General features: G+C 40.9%; 1 protein-coding gene across 1 annotated transcript; it reads right to left on the bottom strand.

Moving 5' to 3' along the window:
• Positions 1-12,807: 12,807 nt before the first annotated feature.
• Positions 12,808-18,101, bottom strand: metrn (meteorin, glial cell differentiation regulator). Its single transcript, XM_072373720.1, has 4 exons — positions 17,762-18,101; positions 16,645-17,078; positions 15,196-15,255; positions 12,808-14,551 (listed from the first exon to the last, which is right to left on the bottom strand). Exons 1-4 carry the CDS (start codon positions 17,866-17,868, stop codon positions 14,238-14,240), a joined length of 915 nt encoding a protein of 304 aa, XP_072229821.1. The 5' UTR covers positions 17,869-18,101; the 3' UTR covers positions 12,808-14,237.
• Between the last annotated feature and the right edge of the window lie 4,837 nt (positions 18,102-22,938).

The raw sequence follows: 22,938 nt of genomic DNA, 5'->3' as shown, positions 1-22,938 counted from the left end.
ACCGCAGCTGAAGAACCCTCCAAATTAGAAAGTCCATTTATTTTACAAGTTAAAAGGTTAGTTTGAGTCAAAGCAAGCTTTATGTTGAAAAAGACCGAAGTGAACAAAAAAAATTGACAAAATGTTGACGTGAAGATGCTCAGGGGAATGATGGGAAAAGAAGGGGAGATGGAGAATGTCCTATGCATGTCACCCCAATTCCCTTTTCATGGGGCCATGCCAGCCATAGGAGGGAGGTTAGGGGGGGCATGGGTGTGAAAGTTTGAGAGGAATGGGAAGTGGGATTTTGTTAGTAATGTATTACACTCCCAGGGTCCTGGGAAAAGGGGTGGGGGTGCTCAGCTTGGGACTGTGCCAACATAGTCACTGTGCCAAAACGCTGGGTGTCGGGGACCACTACTCTCACCGACAGATCTGTGGGAAAATCAAAACCAGGTTGTTCTCTGCTGCTCAGTCACCAAAAACAGAGAGGTGGTGGGCCTGCAGAGAGGCCTGTAAAACTCGTACACTTGAAATGTACCATGAGTGGATAAAAAACAAGTTGAAAATATAACAATACAAGTGCAAACTAGTGGGGTGCACCACAGCTGGCCTCCAAGGCAAAGTGCCAATATCTTTTCCCAAGCTGGGACATTATGGAACAGTTGACTTCTTGGTATCTATCCACGATTTACAGTAGGTGGCCACTATTATGATGTAAATACTGATTGTTACCATTATTAGATTAGACTCAGCCAGTACAAACGTGGCATCAAAAATACATTAGATAAAGATCTTGATTTATCTTGTTGAAATATTGAAAATATGACAAAGTTGTGTGCAAATCTGTTTGAATAGATTGAAAAAAAAGAAAATAACCACGAGAAGGAATGGTAGGGGTGATGCAATTTGTGGTTATTTTTAATGGGAAACAACTGTCTTCTGTCATGCAGAAACTCCACAACAGGCTGAGTGATATGAAACTATGTTCCGTTGTTGGAGATATCTCCATAATCACAATCACCTTTCTCCAAAACAGAGGCAGTACGATTAAGCAATTGAGAGATAAGATACATGTAAGGTACACATATGCCACATATATGCCGTCATTTCAGTAAAACTCATTTCCATTTCACTGAAATTATCCTACTGATGCCTTTTACAAGAAGTGGAGCAATTTCAATAATGGAGGGGGGTTGAAAGTCTGAGACAGTGGGCCTCCCCTGAGACAAAGCTTCGAACAAGACTACCCCACCCCAACTACAGAGTTTACTTGCTCAGTTCCTGGATGCCTGTAAAATCATAATTATTCCATCCCACAGATGCAAGAGGGCCAAACTAGCCAAATATTGCTGTTTTTTTTTTTTTTACATAAATCAGACATCAAACACATAATAAAAATGTTTTAAAAGCTCTGCTATAAGGCCTTTATTAGTTTTGGGGACAGTAAAACTCCCCCAAAAACTACTACAGACACTTCACGATCTGCTTTAGATCACAAATGCGTTCATGTTTCTTCTTTGTTTCTTCGCTTCCATTCGTTGAACCTCTCCCAAAACTATTCGATTCCACCAGATTCACAGAGAGGGCGTTTATGACAGGTCTGCTGCAAAGCATTGTGTGAACGCCACCTCCAGTGCTCCTTTACATAAACTGTATAATAACAATACATAACTGTACTTGCACAGAACCAAATTAATCTGAAAATGTGGAAGTATGTCAAAGTAAGCTTTGCAAAAATAGAAAAAAAATTGTGCTGAATGATAAGAGTCTACTACAGCAACTGAATTATTTTACTTATTAATAACCTAGAGCTATATATATTCAGAATGCATAATCCACGTACTATCTGTCTGAAGTTTGTACATAGACTCAGAATGGATGGGACACACTTTTTAAATGATACTCATGTCATTTAAAAGAAATTATGACTGTTGGGTATGTTGAGTTTTTGTGTTTAGCTTTGTCTTTTGGTTTCTTGGTTTTGCACTTTGGTTTCCCTGCTTCCTGTTTTGTTTTGTTGTCAATCCCCTCATCACTCTGTATATATCCTCTTGGTTTTTGTTTTCTTCTTGCCAGATCATTGCTTGTTGTTAATTTCCCCCAGTAGATGCCTCAGTTTAGTTAATTAAAGCCTCAGAGACCATCATTTGGGACCGCTTTTGCCAATCGTGACAATGGCTTAATTCATCCAATAATTAATTCAGTAGTTTTAGATGTTTCTTTTGGGGTATTTTAGAACAATTAAGAACATGTCGTTCTCTTGTTTTTGTCTGATGACAACATTCAGTAAAAGCTTAAGTTTCAGCTCACTTTTACTTTTCTCACCAGGATTAATGTGATGTAAACGAATTTTTGCAATATTTGCTACTTTTAAAATGTCAATACACAACTGGATGAAACTGTCGCCACATCAGACATTTTACGCTCAACTGCAAGTCAACTTCATATGGAGATCGTAAATGGTTTGAACAAGAGAACACAGAACAATGGTGCACTGGTATATGTGAAGTCATTATACTGCAAGGGCCTAACCTAATCAACATTAAAACCGTATGAAAACATATGATGCTTATTCACTTGCTGTACTCTCTTCTGTTTTGCTGATGGTACTTTGAACAGAGATTTATTTTGGTGGTGGGAAAGTGAGGAAAAATGCTGGATGACTGTCTTGCTCTGAGGATGGGAAGCAGGGTGTCGTGATGCAGAGGAAGTACCTCACATGGCTTGTGATGGGCCGCTTGTCAAGAGACCCTTTGTTTTAGGAGGTTAATGCCTAATTGATACAGGCTTAATGAGAGCTGCCTGTGTGTCAGAGTGTGTGAGCTGGGGGCCGAACGGGCCTGCCGTAATTGGAACGGACAAGCCTTGTGTGGAGGAGTGCACAGGGAAGGGATTTATGGGAACACAAGGAAAAGAGGTAGAGTGGGAACGACGAAGGAAAGGTGACAATGAGTATGAGGAATGTGGAAAGGAATCTGGTGTGATAGTGGGAGTACTGGACCGTCATGAGAAAAAAAATCCAGGGACAATAGAAAAATGAGCTTGATGTGCAATCACGATGTCCTTGTGGATGCTAAATTTGGGACTTTAAGGCTTTAGAGACTGGATTCAGTTTTACTTTCTTGTACTGCATGTGCAGTAAGCAAAACAATGTAAACGGTAGCTGTCTGGTCTCTGGGGCACCTGTTTTTTCACCCCCTCTTTCAGTTTGACAGCCTGAGACTATTCATGGGAGAGTCCTCAGCTTCTCTCCAGACAAGCTGTCGGTGTGAAGGCTGGAGAGGCCTTAAGAGGGAGGGGGAGAGGGTAGGGGTGGGGTGCTGTACACTTCAGAAAACCCTGAAGAATTAGAACTGAAAGCTATGGAGATTTTGGGTGGCTTCGAGAGAGAGAGAGAGAGAGAGAGAGAGAGAGAGAGAATGAAAAAAATAAATAAAGGGGCTTAGATGCATAACTATAAAGAAGAAGAAAGGAATAATAATACGTGATTTCTTTTTTGAAGCCAAGCTAAATTAGGTTAAACCATAAAAAGACATACAAAATGAGTAAATGTGATGAAAAAGGAAGGTATAAAGTATATAGAGTGGTAAAAGAGAGGAGAACCAGTTACAGTAAGGGTGAGAAAGACGGGAGGGAGGCAGCTTGATGAACAGGAGTGAGTGAGAATGAGGCTGAGTGTCGGTGAGGGAAGGAGGGAAGGGACAGGCGATCTGCTTTCCCACACTCGGTCGGTTCCCACAGTGGACCCAGCTAATCCCTGTCTTAATTGGGGGAGAATTCCAGCGCACATGTTCCCCTGGAATGAGCGTAGAGCGAAGGGAGAGGAAAAGCTCGGGAGCTTCTGACACATCAGACAGGCCACAGCGGCTGGGCTGATGCACAATGTGTGTGTGCACTTTGTTGAAATGTAAATATGCCGCCTGACTGTCAGCACATCTGATGCATATATGGCTTCACGTGTTTTCTTCTCTTTACTCGAGCCAACATGCAAAGTGCTCTCAGCAGCCACTTAGCATTGCTTGTTCACATTCCACCATGGCAGAAGTATGTTAAAAGTTTCATTTTATGATTGTTAGAAAAAAATAAAACAGATCTCTTGTCTTTAACAATTTCACTCTTGAAAGGTTTAGTCTACCCAGATTAATAAGAAATGTTTCATTTTCTTGAATTTCACCTCAACTGCTATCTGGCCAGCGTTCCTACATTTATTTATTTTTCCATGTATGTACTAAGCACAATTAATTCCTCTATAAATAACCAGGATGAATTCCATCAAACAGGTGAAGCATGAAAAAAAAAAACAAGAACCCATTCAATTTTGGTGCAGATCAGGATCACTTTAAACTATTACTGGATCACTGTAACATAAGGTTTCTGGCCTTGAATGAGGAAGTGCTCTCTGAGTGCCCTTCTAATTGACACTGGTTTATTTATTGTACTGAAAGGCCTAAGTCCCCCTACAGAACGAAGGCTCCTGGTTTAAATTTTCATCTTCTGTGTGGTTTTTGCATGTTCTCCCAGTATATACATGGGTTCTCTTCGATCTCCAGCCTACCAGTGATCCTGAATAGGATGAAATGGGTATAAATCCCTATGTATGTCGAATGATAAAGGTGAGACATTTTACTATTTCATGAAAAATATCAGCTCATCTTGAATTTGATGGCAGCAACAAATCTCAATAAAGTTGGGACAGGAACAACCAAAGGTTGGAAAATATGCGGTACTAAAGAGAAGCAGCTGAAGAACCATATTGCAACTAATCAGGGTTAATTGGCAACAGGTCAGGAACATGACTGGGCATTAGTCTGTGAGCACTGTTTTTTGTGCAATCAACCTATGCAGGTTAAAGCACAGTCTTGCTACATGACATAGAAGTGCAGCAGTCTTCTCTAGGCTCATGTAAAATGGACTGAGACAAAGTTGAAAGCAGTCCTGTGGTCAGACTGATCAAAATCTGAAAGAACTTTTTGGAAATCAGAGAGGCTGCATCCTCTGGGAGAGGGATCATCCAGCTTGTGGTCAACGCTTGGATAAATACCTGCGTCTCTGATGGTAAAATAATTACTACACAGTGGTAACCATGGCCCTGTGCCGGCTTTTTCAGATGTGTCTTTTGCCATTAAATTCATGGTCTAATATTTTTTAATGAAGTAAGATGTCTCACTTTCAACATTTCATAAGTTTTTATGTTCTATTGAGGATACAATATTTGTTTCTTCGATTTGTTGATCATTGCATTTAGTTTTCAAATATTTATATTTTACACATTGTCCCAACTTTTATGGATTTGGGGTTGCATTTAAGGTTATTTGCTCATTAACAGTATAGTTTAGGTGTAAATAAAAATGTGAACAGTGAGTAACACCAGATTTATCTGATGAAAATGTATCCTTATAGTTAAATGACTCAACAGGCCAGAATTCAACACTGCTGCAACAAATTTTAGATCATTCTGTTGTCCGTTTATGTCATTTTTCAAAACTTATTCAGTGTGATTGGTCAAGTGTGCGAAGGTTAGAGAGTGGGTAGTGTTTGAACTTCTCCCACCAACTTACTGAACTATTTTATCCCTGCTCACGATGACTGCAAAACTCTGAGAGTGCATTTCATGAGCTGTGTAAGTAAGCACCAAGTAGACACCGTGACACCCATTTTTGATTAGTTTTTGTGTCTTTTCTAGACTTTTTCAGATTTTCTCGGTCCTAACTGGTTTAACCCTGATAACTCGGAATCTTGCTATTTCCACGGCAGTTTACAAGGTGTTTTGAATAGTTTTCCTAACAAACTGAGCCTATAGTTTAGGTAAAGGTTTACTTGGGCTTCCGTTTTACACAGATGATCAACCATTGTTCTTAAAAAGTCCAGAGAGACGCCAAAATGAGATGCAGCTGCCTGAAACACATTGTGGGATCAAAGATATGCAACCTTGTTATTCCATGCAAGTTAAAGACATTTTTAGGAAGTGGTGAATCTTATCATATAAATAATATCTTATTCAAAGTTAATGAAAAAGCAAGACACAACGAATCCAATTATTTTATCTTACAGATTCCCTCTATGAACACAAAACCCTCCCCAATAAGTTTAATCAAAGGAGCAATATTATATCATCCCATTTTCACATTTCACGGTCTTGTTCACGAGACATATTGTTTGAGAAATCTTTGCCTGGGGGTGTGTTTTGAAGAAGAAAAATGCAAGGAGATACCACTAACATTACAAAACCTCTGTGAGAGGCAGTTTCGCTCCTGCCCACCTCTTTACTCAATAAACAACTTGAACAAAAGACACAGTGCAGAATGTCTCTGAGGAGGTAACCCAAGACAATTTCTCAGAGGAGAAACATAACAGGCAAAATGGGTGCAACAGAGGAGGCATGCAGGGCTGCAGTTTGCAAGATTAGATGGGAGAGCACGCAATAGCATAATAACTTTGCTGATCCGTCAGGAAAGTTTCTCTCTTTTGTGTTAACAGGCAGAGATGTTTTGTTGGAAAATTGTAATCCTGGTTGATGATTATCATGGTTTGAGGGTGAAGCAAAAAGAAAAACCCAAAACAGGTGTGTTTATCTGTAGTGGATAGACTTTCATTCTGGGATTTTTTGTCCTGAAAGCTGACGTCAGCCACATTAAGGTAAAACAGCTAAGATAAGCTAGAGATGATGACTTCAGCTGTTGAAAAACAACAAGCCCCTGTTTAAGGTTAACATATTAGAGATTTTGAATATCAATATGGCGGCAGTGATCCATCACGTAAAGATATAGTTGAGTGAAAGGCAGACTTAGCAAAGAACAGGTTCACACTTAGTTCATGTGAAGTTTATCAGTTTAACTTTCAAACTTACAAAGGAACATTTGCAAAAACAGAAAGCTGTGCTCAAAAATCCTAACTCTGTTGGATGATGTTCCCGTAGAGGATCTGAAATTTTGAAACATTTTGAAATATGCAGAACTGAATCTGGACTCAACGGTTTCTGGCAAGATCTCCTGTGATCTCACGTATCATAGAGAACCCAGCTGCCTTGTAAAAGAACAGCCTGGTCTTATGGTTAATCATGGAAAATTCAGGAAACAACAATAATTTCAAATGTGCAGATAGACATAAACTGCAATACACAGAAAAACCTTCATTTTAATTTTTTTTTTTTGCATATTTAACTGGTAGGTTTATCTCTTCTAAGTCAGGAAACTACAGAAAGTAAACTCAAGTGTCCTGTATGACAGTCCTGGATGTTGGACTTCAGCCATCTCTTTCTTCCTGGTAATGTGCACTTATGCAGCTCTTATTTCACCCTCTCAACCTAAAAGTGTGTTGTGTCTATGTATATGATGAAACAGAAAAAGTTGTTTCCAAGACCACGAACTGTGACATTTCAAGAAAGGTTCACTAACAATCTGGGAGACTAGATAGTATAATAGTATATTGGACAATATCCAATAAGGATGCTTGATCATTGCTTGATCGTTTCAATCAATGCTTGATCATTTCAAACGTGTAATTCACAGTCTTGTAGAGGATTTAGAAAACACTTGAAAACTGTTAAGCATCAGACACTTATTCCTCTTTTGCAATTTGTTCTGGTGCATTGAGAAATGTTCTTTTGGCCCCCATTGCTGATCAGTGATTGTCTCAAAGTAACATGATTGGAGTATGATGTCAGTGTTTGGAGATTTTTGTGGTTGTACCCCCATAAAGCTATGTCAGCCCCAGGGTACAGAGAGGAGATGGCAGCTGTGGTGAGTTCAAACAGAGAGTTTGCAAGCAGGCCTTCAATGTAGGGGGCAGCAATTCATCCCCTCTGTCTTTCCCTTCAATGCTTTTTTTGGCGGGAAAGGACCAAAGACGCTTGTTTGACCCACCTTAGTTTCTTTGCGGGACCCCCTCCCTGACAGAAGTGTCACCCGCCTCCATCCTCAAACACCATGTCCACCCTGCCTTGATGGATTTTCACTACGCATTTTGGAAGGGATTACAGCCATCTGCAGACTCTTGAGGAACAAAGGGCGTTCCTCGCTTTCCTCCCTTCAGCACTTCAGAGGGATAACATGGCCACATAAAAATGTTCTTTATTCTACCTTGACCTCTCAACCCATACAAACTGCCAACACTTTATACATGTGATTTTCTGCGAATCCCAATATGCTCTGTGAATGGAAGCTACTCTGAACCACTGAGCTTTTGCAAATTGCTCACTACATACAGACTAATATAAGTCATCACCTTTCCAAAAAGTTCCTCCAACAACGAAAAAGAGCCAAGTTTCTGTGTTCCCAAACAAGTTTCTGTGTTCCTTTTGGAAATCATCATCTCCAGCTGTTACAGGGTATTGTGGAAATGAGATTTTGTCAGCTGGGAATCTGGGAAAAGTGTGCTGTTAGAGTTCATGCTCACCCCAGCTGGTACTAGAGAGGCAATGTCATGCACAGCCACTGACTCACAAGCAGATATAGTCCATATGCCCTGATGTTTGGTTGCGGTGGATTTGTTTTGTCAGGATGGAAAAAATTCCTGTGGAAATTAAGAGCATTTTACATCTACAGCTGTATCTTCACCACTTTTTCCTAATCATCAGCAGCTTATGCTGCATCAATGAAGAGAGCGAGGGTTTGTCAGATAATGCTGCACATGACGATGTGGATACTTATTAATACTTATTAGACACCATCATTGCATCAGCTAAAATGGGACAAAGAGGAGGTTTAATTGACACTGGAAGAATGCTGATGAAGATTCTCAGTTATCCAGGTCATGGCAATCATAAGAGCTTGAATAAGGGCAACTGGACTTGGAAATCTTGGATCGGGACACTGAAAGGTCAACATTTGTAAATTCCTTTCAGATATCTAACTCTCTAAAAACAGCTTGCCCAACCAAACTTTTTGTTGCAAAGAATCAACAATGTCTCATAAAGCACGAGGAAAAGGTGCAAACTGACTGCAAAACTTTAATATAAATGAAACAATAAGATCCCCTTATCCTCCAGTAGGATTGTATTATAAAACTGTAACCGACTACTACTAGTTAAAATTTACAAGTTGTTTCAAGATTGGATCGAGAAATAAGAAATAAAAAGTTATTTTATAAAGTTTTTGTGGACAGTTAAATCGAGTTGGATGCAGTTAAATCGAGTTGGAGCAGATGGAAAGGACTATGCTACATCCCTGATGGACACTGGTCACCACTTTATGTCAGGTCCCAGCAGGGTGGGGGAGCATTACCGGTTTGGCTGCTGTCATTAAAGGTGCAATGCAATCTCACTAAAGAACAGGTAACAGTTGAATTGATCCACAGTGCAAAAGTAGCTGTTTCACAAAAAAGGCTCAGAAATGTAAAACAAGCCAATCTCAAGGCTTCAAAATTGTGACGTACTTATGTTATGCATGATGTGAAACAGTTACAAGATTCAAGTTTTTTTTTTGAGCTTTCACAAATACACTTGATTAGCCCCATCTGACTCAGTCACAACTGATTAAGTTATATAGTAGGAAAATGTTATGGTTAGGTATATATATATATATATATATATATATATATATATATATATATATATAAAAACAGAAAATCATCTCAAATACCAGACAATCATTCACATAAAAATGTTGAAATCTCACCATTTCTGAGCTATTTTGCACTGTAAACCCACATAGCCAGATGGGCCTGATTTTTAGGGTTAGGGTTAGGCTAAAAATCAATAATTTCAAGTACTCGGCTTGGCAAGTTAAAACCTCAAAGATGACAGAATAATGACTGGCTTCTTCCATGACCTGGCTTAAATCCCATCGAGAGCTTGGGCTGTGGACAGACAACAGTTATCCGTGTCTCATTCAAAAACAGTTCATGAAACTCATGTTTTCAATGTTAAAGATTCTGGGTTTAGGTTCAATAGCGTTTTTAATCCAAAAGAAGACACAGAGTGGTAATAACAATGCTAACAATGCATAATCATAATCATGAAAAAGAAAAAAGAACATAAAAAAGGAGAAAACAATAGTGGTTACATTTAAATCAAAAGCCTGTTTGAGTGTGCAGTTGTTTTTTCCCCATTCTGTTTCATAGGTTACACCTTCTTCTTTCCCCATATATCACTTTTAGTTTTATGTGTTCATTCTAATACTTGTCATTCTAAGTGCTTAACCTCCTCCTCTTGTGTGTTTCCTGCTGCCCTGACTACCTGCCTGATCCTGATGTGCTTCACCTTTGGCTCATTGTCTACACCTTTTGGTGTATTTAGTCTGTTTGACTCTCAATCAATGCCACATTGTCTTTGTATCTTGTGGAACATGATCCAGTCGTTGTTTACTTGTGTTAAAGTGAAGTGAATTCAATTCGTGAACATTCTCAGTCCATTCTTTCTCAGATTTACTTGCTGTGGCTCTGGACTGACTAAGCACCGAGCCCCATTTTCGTTCTGAATAGAACAAAAGCCAGACTTTGTGCATTTTGATTCGTTGCATTTCAGTCCTGTATGTGCTTAGTTGTTTCAGTAAAAGTAATGCAACAGACATCCACAATGTTCTGCTGGATGAATTGTTTTGTTTTGACTGGAAGTGCTACAATGACAGTCGGGATGAAAATGGTTTCAGTGTGCACTGAACGTTAATCTTCTTCTCACCTGCTGCCTCTGAGAGGCAACAGTAAATCACTGGAAAAGGAAACAAACCGCAGTGCAGATTCACTTATACACGGACCCTAAGTGTCTTTTGGCACTAGGGGAGAGATTTGTTTTAGAGCATGGCAACCACTGTTTTGGATTCAACCCAGAAACCAGCAGCTGTGGACAAAGTTGTGGGAAAGATTAGATGACGAACCCATGACAAGACAGTTCCACTGGAGACAGAGCCAAGGGGATAAGCCTCAAAATCTCGACTGTCTGTAAAAAGATTGATGTCATGGAAGAAATAGAATTTATTAGAGATCATTTTGCTGTGACAAAGGATGTTAGTAGTTCACAAACAAGAGAAAAACTGCTACCTGCAAAGAGCAAAGTTGAACAGTTTGATAAAGATTTCTGTTGCAGTGCGACTTGTCAGTGTACTGAGAAAAACATTCTAAAATATCTTTTAGGAAAGTTTCAACAAGTAAATGTAAGGAAACTGGGCTGATTTGCAATGTTCAGAAATGGGGGTTGGCAGGTCAAATTTATGAACCTTTGTATGTGGTTGGATAACAGGAAAAGTTTCTGCTGAAAACAGGCTCCTTGCACTGGGTGGGGTGTTATACTTTACTGTGTCAAGGCGCACCTTTCCCGTCTCTGCTCTCATCTCTGGAGCTTTGTCTCTGAATACTTCCCTCAAACTCCCCCAGGGGCTGATGCAGGTCTACACCCACCAACTCTCTCCCACCACTTTGGATTCTGCTTTCCTGAGTGCTTCCTGCTTTGCCATGTCCATACTTCGACACACACACACAACAGGGCAGAATAAAGAGAGGATGGGGTGGAGGGATCATTGTGTGTCTGCAACACTTTTCAGAATCCGAATGAAATAATTGAGAATCTAAGTACACGCAAATAATGAATGTCACCACAAAGGTACCTTTGCAGGATCTCTGTCCAATATTTTCTTGATAATGTTAACAGACAACGCTCTGCTGTGCATGTATCAAAACATGATTAACTGTGAAAGCTTTCATTTGATACTGAAGTATACGACACCACTGTGTAACTGTCGCTGCACTGGCATAAATTCTCCTTTTTAGGGGGGTTCAAGCTCGGGTCACAAAGAAGTGACAACAATGCAGGAAACTTAGCTTTGTCAAAATGTCACATGATGTATTAGGTGAGGGACAATAATTAGAGGGCTCTTTGTTTTGGCTTATCAGACTGCAGCAGTAACCTCAGATGGGCTGGAAGGGAGGGGGTAGTGTGTGCAAATGTGTGTGTGCGCAGAGAAGGACGACTTGGACCCCCACCCATCCCCAGGATGTTTTAAAGGGGCACTGAGGCAGTAAATGGTTGGGGAGGTTCACTCACATGTTCTCTTGATGTAGTAGTAAAGCAGTGCCCTTGTACGGGAGATAGCTGGCCAGACCCGGGAAGCATGTTGTGCTTTTGTGACTCTTTTCCATTTGACCTGAACACCATGTTAATTCCGCCAGCTGCTCGATTACAAAACGGATTTACTGCGAGCAGTAAATCTGGGATTTTACTGAGGTGTGTGCAGCACTTTTTAATGCAAGAAGGAGAAACAGGTGGTAAAGTTATCTGCCATGCAGCTCCTCCTCCGATAAAGCAGAAAATGTTCCATGGTCAGTCGTGCCAGGTAACAAATAGGCTGTGTGGTTATGCAACTTGCGCTCCAAGTTGAAGGCATGCATAGAAACCCATTGCTTTGATTGTGCACTTGTGCACACGTGGTCAGGATGAAGTGAGCGACTGTGTGGCACCTCAGTCCAGTCGAGCCTGCCACGCCACTCTCTTAATGGCAATTTATTGCTTCCTGACTCCTGAAAATGGGAGGCAGAGGACAACAGCATTCCAACTGCTGTTTTCAACCTCCTTCCCTGTTCAAACCCCCCCTTCTCCTACACGGTCCTTAAATCTCTCTAGCCTTTTGGGCCTTCTCTCTCTCTCTCACAGGCATGCCGTTTGTTCTGGCCTTTAAGAAGTGTGATTCATGAGTACTTGAAGTGACTTATGTCTGAGAACAGTTTACCATGGATGAATGCTTTAAAGCTCATGCTATAATCTAGGCTGAACTGTTTCGATGCTTTAGGGAGATAACAGAACATGAAAACTTTAAAAAAATCAGTTAGAAGTGAAAAGACTCTGAGAAGAACACATAAAGATCCAAAATGAGTGTTTCTTTGTGACAGAATATTTTAATAACACAGACATAACACAAACATAAAAATACTCCACAATACTGTGACAATATGTTTTTTTCGCCTTTTTTTCTAGAATTTCTTATTCACATATTTACATTCGCTTTGATATTAAAATAAACTCACATCAGAAATCAGCAAAATGGCAGTGTAAGCATTTCAGGCATACCACTTCAGCACATTGTGGTAATTTGGTATGAACCTCTTCTCTTTGATGACATAGTGCATTTGAAATCTGGATCACTTTACAGAGCAAGATTTTATACACCAGTAAAATGCATATTTTTGTTTCATCTTGAGCTAGCCATGTCCAGTGGGATACATCGCATTCTACATCAGAGGCTGTTCTTAAATCCATGCTATCCCACTGGATTTCATTTCTGAATGGCTGTTGTCTTTACCTTTATGAATACTGTTGATTATATACAGTCCAAGACCTTCTCTTACATCATCAGTGGCAGAAAATGACTTGAAACCATTCAGATTAATAACAGCTTTGGGCAAACTAAGCTGAACAACTTGTTTTTAAATAAACTTTAAAGTCAAAGATCATCCAATTAGTTTTGCAGAAATATTGCATGCTACAGAAATTAAACATGAAACTATCCCCTCTTCAATGTAATATTTCTTAATGCCTGTCCTTTCACTGAATAAAAATCTCAGACGGCTATAAACACAATAATCGAGCCGCACTGGTAGCCTTAGCTTTGTGTTACAACTGTGTGTTGCTCGCAGTATCTGTACATATATTAAATTCTCAGTCGCTCCACTATGCTACATATAGTTGCTTTTTATTTGGTTTTCAGTGCTTGCAGCATCGCACTTTCCAGATCATTCCCTTTCCTTGAGTGCAAAGAGTTTTCAACATTATATAATCTCCTTGATAACAGTAACACTGAGGAAAAACCGATACAGGGGAAGCCAGCTGAGCATCACCATCCCATAGTCAGTATCTGGAAAAAAAATATTTTGAAATCTTAAACCACAGAAAGACCTGCCTAAGTCTATCATAACGATATTAGCATGTAGTCAATAAGCTTTCGATGAAACATGTATTCCTGAGTTTCAAGCAATGACTCTCAGTACACCTGAATTAACGGCTTGGATGAACATATCCCACATGAAAGCTTTTCAATCATTTTACTTTGATCAGCTATGTGGCATCATTGTTTGTAAAACCATCCAATGACAGACCTGTCAACCAAATCCCCCAGCTTTCAGACCAACTGACTGCATATTGCACTGAAATGGGTGTTGGAAGAAGTCCATTTCATTCCCCAGTGCTTTGGGAAGGCCGTATCCGTTGGTGGTTCAGTGGCTACAGCAGCCATCATTTGCGGATTGCAGCCTCTTCCTGAACAGGACTGAGTTTGGCCTGGCTTTCAGCACTGCATCCATTCTGTCTGCTACACATGCTGCTGCAGATTTTCTCAGTCTACAGGCAGTTCACAAGGGATCTGCTGGGCTGCTTTAGCCAGAGCATAAGTCCTCAGGAAGTCTTTGTAGCGGGGAGCGCAGCCCAGCCAGGCCTCACCAAAGTGGACTCTGCCTGTGAAAATGAAGCTCCCGGGTCCTGGTTTGACACCACACTGAAGCAGAGTCCGGATCTCGCCCCGGCTGGCCAGGCGACTGTTGCCAGTGAAGAGGGTGTACTTCTGACGAAACACACGGGTGGCGCTGACCTTGATCACCGCAGCCCGTAAATTGTCATCTTCCTCCACTGAGCGGATGTTACCTCGCACCACTGAGAATAAACAGGATGTGCAGGTTAATTATGAGTTCATTTGTTCACATCATGAGTTCACAATCCTCTTATTTATTCATTTAGTCTTATCAGCAAAAAGAAGCTCTGCTGTAGTTTTTAACATTACATTTATTCAGCAGACATTTGTATCCATACTTTTGCAATCACACAAAGCTGAAAATATTCAGTTTCAGCCATTTCTGCCACTGTGGCGTAGCAAATGATGGAAAGCCTCGGTCTGCACACTAATCCTTCTAACTTTTGTTGCGGGCTGAACTTCTCCTAATTCCTTTTACATCTTAATCAAAGGCCTGAAGATTAGTCCACTGCTTCCTCTCTGAGAGGGGGGGTTAACATTAGGATTAGTCCACTACACTGCCTCCAGAAGGGGTTCCAGTGGATGTTTGTTGGGGGAGTGCAACGATCTGCTGTTTCACCTTTACCCTTTCAAGAGGCGTGGATTTGGAGGCATAGTTGTGTTCTGCTCTTCAACCAATTCAACATAGCCGATTTGTAGATTTGAAAAAAATAATAATTTGAATTTAAAGGCTGAGCTTCAGGAGAGGTTTAGTTTTGCTAATTTTATTGTTGGAGTTTGCTGTATTTTTATGTTATGCTGGCAGCTTGATTATCTTGTAACTTACCAAAGTCACTGGTGCAAACAGCCATCAGAATCTCTGTGTTGTTGCAGGGTCTGCAGGCATCTGGAAACACAACAAGGAGCACAAAAGTCAAAGGAAGACCTCACACAAGGCTCTACGCTGTTTAAAAAAAAAAAAGAAAAAAAGAAGCCCTATAAGCTGTTCCCCTGAAAATAAAGAACATCATCTCAAGATCAGATGCACTGGAATGTGAGATGTGAATCCAGACCTTAAACAACCCTTAAAGGAAGGATCAACCACTGTGTTATAAACACACAGCTGTTACTTTTACAATTGGCAGAGGAGAACCAGAGGAGCTTTAAGGTGTGAGGCTCTTTCACCCGAGCCAATTTAAAGGCCAAATGAAACTTCCCCACTAAAGCCTTCCAGGGTGCCTACAGTCACACCTCATCAAAGCATGAACTGGGGCCAGACCCAGGGTGAGGAGGGACTTCAAAGTTGTTCAGTGAAGCAAAATCCCACCTCAGAAAATACTGCTCTCCACTTGGAAAAGGCACGAAATAATCTATTACCATAAAAATAAACCCTCCAGTTTACTATGATTCACTACAAAATGTTCTGTCGCACTGCGAAAAGAATCAAAATCAAAACTGACATAGCTCGGGCTGTCTGTACAGATCAAACTGTGGCTTGAAAAATGCAAAAAAAAGCCCTGGCATTTTTTTAGAAAAATGTTCTCTTTGGAATCCTGTTGCCACCCCACACATTCCCCTCTTTGGAGAAAAAAACCTCTTGATAAATGAGATTCCTTCCTCTCTAGTCCACAGCAAACGCCCTTCCAACCCTAATCAGTGTGTGCGAGTGTGTGTGTGTGAGAAATAGAGAAATGTAGGCGGGGGGGGGGGGGGGGGGGGGGGGGGGGGGTACTCCTACAGACAAGTCTCCCCACAGAGAGGCAGCTCAACAAAAGAGGGGAGCATCTCAGCTGGGCAGAGGCCTCCCTGTTTCCTAGGCAACGGCAGTAATCCCAGAATACTCATGCGGTACCCATTCAAAGAGCTCTGGACTCTGGAGAAAGCCCCACATACTGTGCTTTTGTACCCCTCCTCCCCCGCTCCCCGGCTCCCCTACTCCCACTCCAAACCCACTCGCCTCTGGGGAAAGTTTGGCCACTTCCTCCTCTCTGCTCTCTGCATGAGCCATGGAAAGTCCAACCAGCCCACAGAGACCTGTTCTGAATTATGACTCATCTAAACATAGGGATTTTACGGTGTAAAACATCATCACTTTTGCTAAATGTTTAAGCAAAAAAGTGAAAGAGAAGTATGTGTTTATGAGTTTTGTTTTTTTTCCCACATCCATACGGACACAATGTGAAAACAAAGTTTACAGTTTCACTCGTAATCAGGTTTCTGTACTAACTGGCCTCACTCATTCAGTATGCTTGTGTCTAATGAAAGTCAACAGGGCTGATGAATGCCACTGACTCACCTTCACTGCTAATGGAGCTGGAGTCCAGTGACATGCGAGCTGTCCAGTCCCCTCTCAGCTCATAGCGAAAGGAGGCAATCCTCCTGCTGATGTCCTGATGAGGCGTAGCCTGCAGGAATAGGGCCACCTTCTCCCCAGGTAGGCGGCTGAAGCAGCGCACCCTGGGAGGGGGAGATGTCTCCAGCCTGTCCCCTACCAGGAGTTCGAGGACCCCATCTCTCTCTAGATAGAGTTGAGCGCCGTGGAACTGCTCTGAGGGCTTCACACAGGCTGTGATGAGGCCTGAGCTGCTGCCGCCAGGTCCCACTGCCACTGAAGGCAAGCGGGGGGAGAGGGTGAGGCGAAGGGCTCCTTTGGGATACAACCAGTCAAGTGTGCCCTCTGAGCAGTGGAGGGAGATCTGCTCCACACTGCCTTGTTGCTGGGACAAACCACTGTGACAGAGAAAGGACAAGAAACAAGGCTTAATACATATTTATCTACACGTATCCATAAATTCCCAAACTTTCACTTTACTTCAGTTAATTACAGTATGCTTTCAACCATATTTGAAAGGTCTTTGTGCAAACAGGCAGTAAATGGAATACTTTCATCAGGAAGAGCAGACACACAAGATGACATAAACATTTATTTAAGTAATGATCAAACTTCAGTACAACTTCAGGAAAGACTAACTCAGAAAATGCACCACCTACTGGCAGATCTGGGGTGTTCAAAGTTTGGCCCTTATGACATCATTAGGGCCAAACTTTGAACAAACTTTACAAATCTTCGAGCTTCGATGACATGGATGATTAATTGCGGTAAAACTAAACAAATCACACTAAGCACTATATCCACAATTTGCGTTTCCTTCACATTTCTGAATGCATCCTTCTGTCTTCTGCCTGTCTGATCCCCCCCTGCCTCCTGCAGACCGTCCGGAGGCGCAATCGCAGCAGAGCAACGCAAACATTTTAATGACACCCTCAAGGCATGTCTAAACAAGCTGCATCCGAAAAGCAGTGTCCCCTGCATGAGGCCAACCGCTCTACACAAATAAAAACACTGACCGGCATATTTACATCACATTTTGTGCGAAATTGAAAATGTCACAGATAAAGTCGGAAATACTTGCCTTCCTCTCCAGCTGCACTGATCTTCAGAATAGTTTGAAAAGGACGAGTCAAAAAGGGCAAAAAGCAAAATCCAGATTGCGTTAATCCAACCCCCAAAACCAGGCATTTTGTATTATTATTTTCTTTTATCCTGGATGATGCAGATAAAAAAATACAAATATATTCCAAAGCTGCGATGCCCTAAACCTCAGAGAACCCCACTATAAAACTCTAAATCTATCTCCGATCACCTCCATAGCTTTGCATCCTCTTACCCTGGTGCGCACGATAAGAGAATACAACCTTATTCGCTCTCCGGACCGCTGTGCTTTGGGAGACCCGGAGCTCTGAAGTTATTCCCCTCTGAAAAACTTCACGGACCAATCAGAGTCCGCCAAGAGAAACTTTAAACCACTCACTCAGACGAGGGGGAGGGACGTCTGGCCCCCGGAATAAGTAACTGTATGCAGAGAGAAATCGCTATTGTGTTGGACATGTCAGCATGCAAAATACAAATTAACTGGCACGACGAGTGCATTCAAGCCAACGTCTGCAGTACGAAATAATGCAATACAAAATAATACAGTTCCGTGCAAAAGTCTTGAGCCACCCCCCATAGCTTTTTGTTCTGCTTCCAAGTGATTATCATGTTATATTTTAAAATAGGCCTGAGCACTAGTTTCTCAAGGTGTTGCTTTTTCACTTATTTTCACTCCATTTCTTCTACCCTTTTTTAGAGGAATGTGTTTTTTTTGTTTGTTTGTTTGTTAACTCAATTAACAGTTCCACATTCCAGCATAAAGAGGCACCTAACTCAAGGAATGAGCCAGTGTCTACACACAATAGACAAATTACCGGGGAACTATTCGTCAGTGGTATCTTTAGGCACTTTTTTAATAGGAGCATGTTGAAGATACTTGATTTGTACCCAAAAAATGCCATGCACAACACAATTTGGAAGGTATGCAATAGTTTTGTTTTTGCACTGGTAGGTAGATTTCTGTGCAGCTATTTGCTGAAAACTTGACACATCTCAACGTGGTCAGCAGTATCTCCTTGAAAATGTTGGGAAAACTGTTCAAGTGGAGGACAAAAGAATTGGCTGCTCTATAAAAGGTTATACAGCTGATGAACAGTGTCTGAAAGTGACTCCCTGAAGGTAAAAATCCAACAAAGACCAACCTGACGCAGGATATTCAGCTGCTTCATCTACAGGCTGTCAAGAAGCCAATCTTAAAGAGGTGAAACAAGGAGAAAAGGCTGAGGTATGCCAAATGACACAAGAGGTGGACTGAAAATCAGTGGCAACAGGTCTTACGGAGGGATGAATCCTCCTCTGAGCCCAGATCTCAAAATTATTGAGGCAGTGTGTGGGATCATCTTGATAGAGAACGGAACAAAAGGCAGCCAGCATCCAAAGAAGAGCTTTGAAATGTCCTTCAGGAAGCCTGGAGAACTATTCCTGAAGAATACTTAAAGAAATTACAAGAAAGTGTATCTAAGAGGGTTTAGGCTGTGTTGAAGAATAAAGGTGCTCATATTAAATACTGACTTTCAAGCTTATTTGAATTGTACAAACTCAGTTTGCCAGCATGCAAAAACTTTGGACTAAGCAAAGAGTCTGTTTCTTGTTTCTCTGACACCCAAATGTCCTATGAGGACACACATTTCTGGGGGAAGGGAGCCAGTAGCTAAAAGCATCTTTTGCTTCAGGAAATCCTGATAGATATTATTCATTGTCAAGGATTCATCTTCCTGCAACTATTATCTTTTAACAGGCCATCTCCAGGTTCTCTGATATTGTAGGAAATTTGTCAACTTCACGTCGCCTGAAGTAGCCGAAATCCAGAGCTGATCAGAGTTCAATAATGTGATTCTCAGACACAACATGATGTTGAAGATTTGGCCCCCCTCAGTTGTTGTGCCCTCTGCCCTCTTCCCCACTGGGCTTCTCTTTCATGTTGCGGTATTTATAACCAAATCAAATGTTCCTTTGTGCCAATGTTGCCATCCATCTCCCTGAGCTAGGGACTTTTCGGGGTAAGTGTGTGAGTGATGGATGTCTGGGCCCCTCCGATGGAGTTATGACAAGGCTACAGACCAACACAAAGGCACATGTGCAGAAATCCAGCTGCTTCATTGTCTGCAGCAGGATGATGCTTTGTTTTCTGCAGGGCATTTGAAAGCAGCAAAGTTTAAAGCGCAGAGCTACGGGGGGATGGAGAAGGAGAAACTCAGTCAAAGGAAAATGAATATATTAGTGCCTAAATGGATTTCACAAGTATGTCATAGCGTCCACGTGTGTGCAATGTGCTCAGACACAGACAGTCAAATTCAGGACGTTTTGTCATAGGCATTACTGTGCGTGTATTCATGTCCGGGCACGCAAACATTATGTGACCTTGCATGGGCTGTACAACAGTTTCTTTCAGCCTGGATTCAATTCAGTGCTTTTATGTGGGTGGTCAGCACAAACAAGGATTTTACACTATAAGCATATGTGCTGTGCGTGGGTTTTCACTGTTTTTATTAGAATATTATAGAATCCTTCCATTCAGTGAATTAAAGGAACAATATGATATTTTGGGATAGACCAGAAAACAAAATAGATAAAATAGATATGTTTCTGCCAGATTTTGAATATATATATATAGAATATGTCAAACTGATGTTGCTTCACTCGGTTTAGTTTATCTTCATCTTTCTATATCTATAAAAGAGACATTTGAAAGACGTGATGAACAATGATGAGGCATTACTAGATTCCATCATCCGCCTCGTGTCAGGATGGTGGTTTATCAAAATCTTTGGGGTTCGACAGCACACGGGAAAGAATGACAAATTACAGATGACTGTGCAGAGTTGCAATTAAACTATTACAATTAAAGGTCAGTTTGTACGTGAACCAGCAGGCCTGCTTGTTTCCGTTCTGCATCCAGAACAATGCCACCTTTGACTGTAATGAAACACTGTCTGTTTGTCCCCAAACTTACCCACTGAACCGAATTCCCGTGGAAGCTCGGCTCTCTGTTTTTGCTGCATTCTCACCAACCCGCCAATGAGACTGTCTATAAACAGCGCTCCTGTAAGCTTATGAGAGTTTGCATGCACATGTCATCTCTGTGTCTATTTACTCGGTATACTGTGTCCCTTTGTGTGGAGGTATGTTCAAACACAGAGAGGATGTAGTGACGGTATGGTGTTAGTGGTATTTGCGGAAACCTTGACATTGTGTATAACTTTCCCTCACTGTCTCCTCTCACTGTTGCAGACACAAAGAGACTCTTTACGTAGGGAGGGTCGAAAACTTCTGTCCACAGATTAACCACATGAGCAATATGCTAAATTTAGTTTGAATGAAGCTCATATTTTCACTTTCCATTCACATGTTCCATTCAGTGTCGGGAGGCAGAAGTCGACCGCTTTTTAAGGTCGCAAATAAAATGTATGAATTGATGAAAAAACATGTTCTTAATGCTGAAAATTGTTCTTGGTGCTGCAACTTTGTGTTGTTTAACATGCAAAAGCTAACATTTCAAGGCCTTTTCCTCCTTTGAACACAAAGGAGTAAACACAGCCACAAGCATGCAGGGAAGGTTAATGAAGTATAGGTTGTATATTATTCAGAGAAGTTAAGTGTAGCGGCTAAATGTTATTTAGAATTTCCCCTCTTAAACACTAGATGATGACCTGAACTGGGAGGTTGAGATCCCCCTGTTCCCATGTTTTCTGTGGCTTCCCATGGCACGTCTATGCTAATCTGGTTGATCTGAAATCACTGCTGTTTGTGTTCTTGCGCACAGTCATCTAACTGCTGGTAATGAGATCTAAGACCTTGTCAGGATACTCTGATAACCAACTTGTGTTCAGAGAGTTGCAGATTTTTTTTCCTGGTTTAGCTTGAGCTTAGTCATGGGAAATAAATTTAAAGTGGCTCAAAATCAGGGACACACATGTGAGAAAAAACGTCATATTCTCAAAGGCAGAATGTTAAACGACAAGCAAGCTGTTCTCTGTAGGAGTGCCTCAAATATCACATTTACCTATGTTCATCAAGCCAAAAGAAGAGTGAATGATTGGACTGTTTGTCTGAAAAACACAGAATTAGCTATGGATTGTGTGATTTTGTTGCTGTGACAGCTGTTATTTTCTATATCATAATTAATAAATATTGGACTGATAGTGTAAGCAGCCTGTCATGCCTCTGAACATTCAAATCAACTTATTTTGTACAACAAACCTGGAAAGATTTACAACCCTGTTTCTAAAAAATTATGAAAAAGCTAAATGTAAACCCTAAATCTAATTTAAAATACTCCAAAGACAACATGTGATGTACCGAAACTGTGAAAACAACATGTTTTCCTTTTCAAATAGTTGCTAATTTGTGAAATGTTAGACCATGTTTACCCCTATGTTGTATTACCTACTCTGCAAGCATTTGGGAACTAAGAAGACAGTCTGTTGTAGTTTTGAAAAAGAAACGTTTTCCCATTCTTATAATTTTTTAAAATTAAAGTGAACATATCGCCCTCTAATATGACTCAGACCTAGAAGATTTTATAGCCACTCAAGTGAGCACCATATTACTAACATTTACACAGCATTACACAGAGCGGGGGGTGTTACATTGTCCATAGTGTTGTAAGCCCAAACTGTTTTGGAACGCATCATAAGCAGGGCTGCTTCAAAAAATAGAAAATCCCTGTTTGATGCAGAATTGACACAGTGGGAAAATCCACAACATAGCTTCCACTCAAACCACTATGACATTTTTTTTTAGGTTTGAGTTGTTTTAGATGGTGAAAAATGTGCCCTTCTGGTAGCTCTGGTCTGAGGAGCTTTTAGCTTTGGCTTCCATATCAGGAAAGTCTCTGTTTCTCCAGAAACAATTCTGTCTGCCGTCTACTGCAGATAAGACGCTGACATAAGTACTTCAAACAATCCCACTTCAAAAAATGAAAAGAAAAGAAAAAACAGAAGGAAAGAAACCCATAAATCTCTTCAAGGCAAGAAAACTTACGGAAAATCTGATTTCTAAGCTTAACATACCTTTTTCTGACTTGTACAGCACTCGTATGTTGTCTTGTTTAAGTTTAGTAACATCAGGTTCAAAGAGCTAGCTAATTATTTCTTTTTCAAATTTTTTTTCAAACATATCAACCAGCATCCCAACTTCTTTAGAAACAAATGCGTT

This window comes from Leuresthes tenuis, unplaced genomic scaffold (assembly GCF_036924035.1).
Source record: "Leuresthes tenuis unplaced genomic scaffold, fLeuTen1.0.hap1 SCAF_20, whole genome shotgun sequence".
Classification (NCBI taxonomy): Eukaryota; Metazoa; Chordata; class Actinopteri; order Atheriniformes; family Atherinopsidae; genus Leuresthes; species Leuresthes tenuis.
Note: the sequence above shows the minus strand (reverse complement) of the source record. Positions and strands in the feature narration are given on the sequence as shown.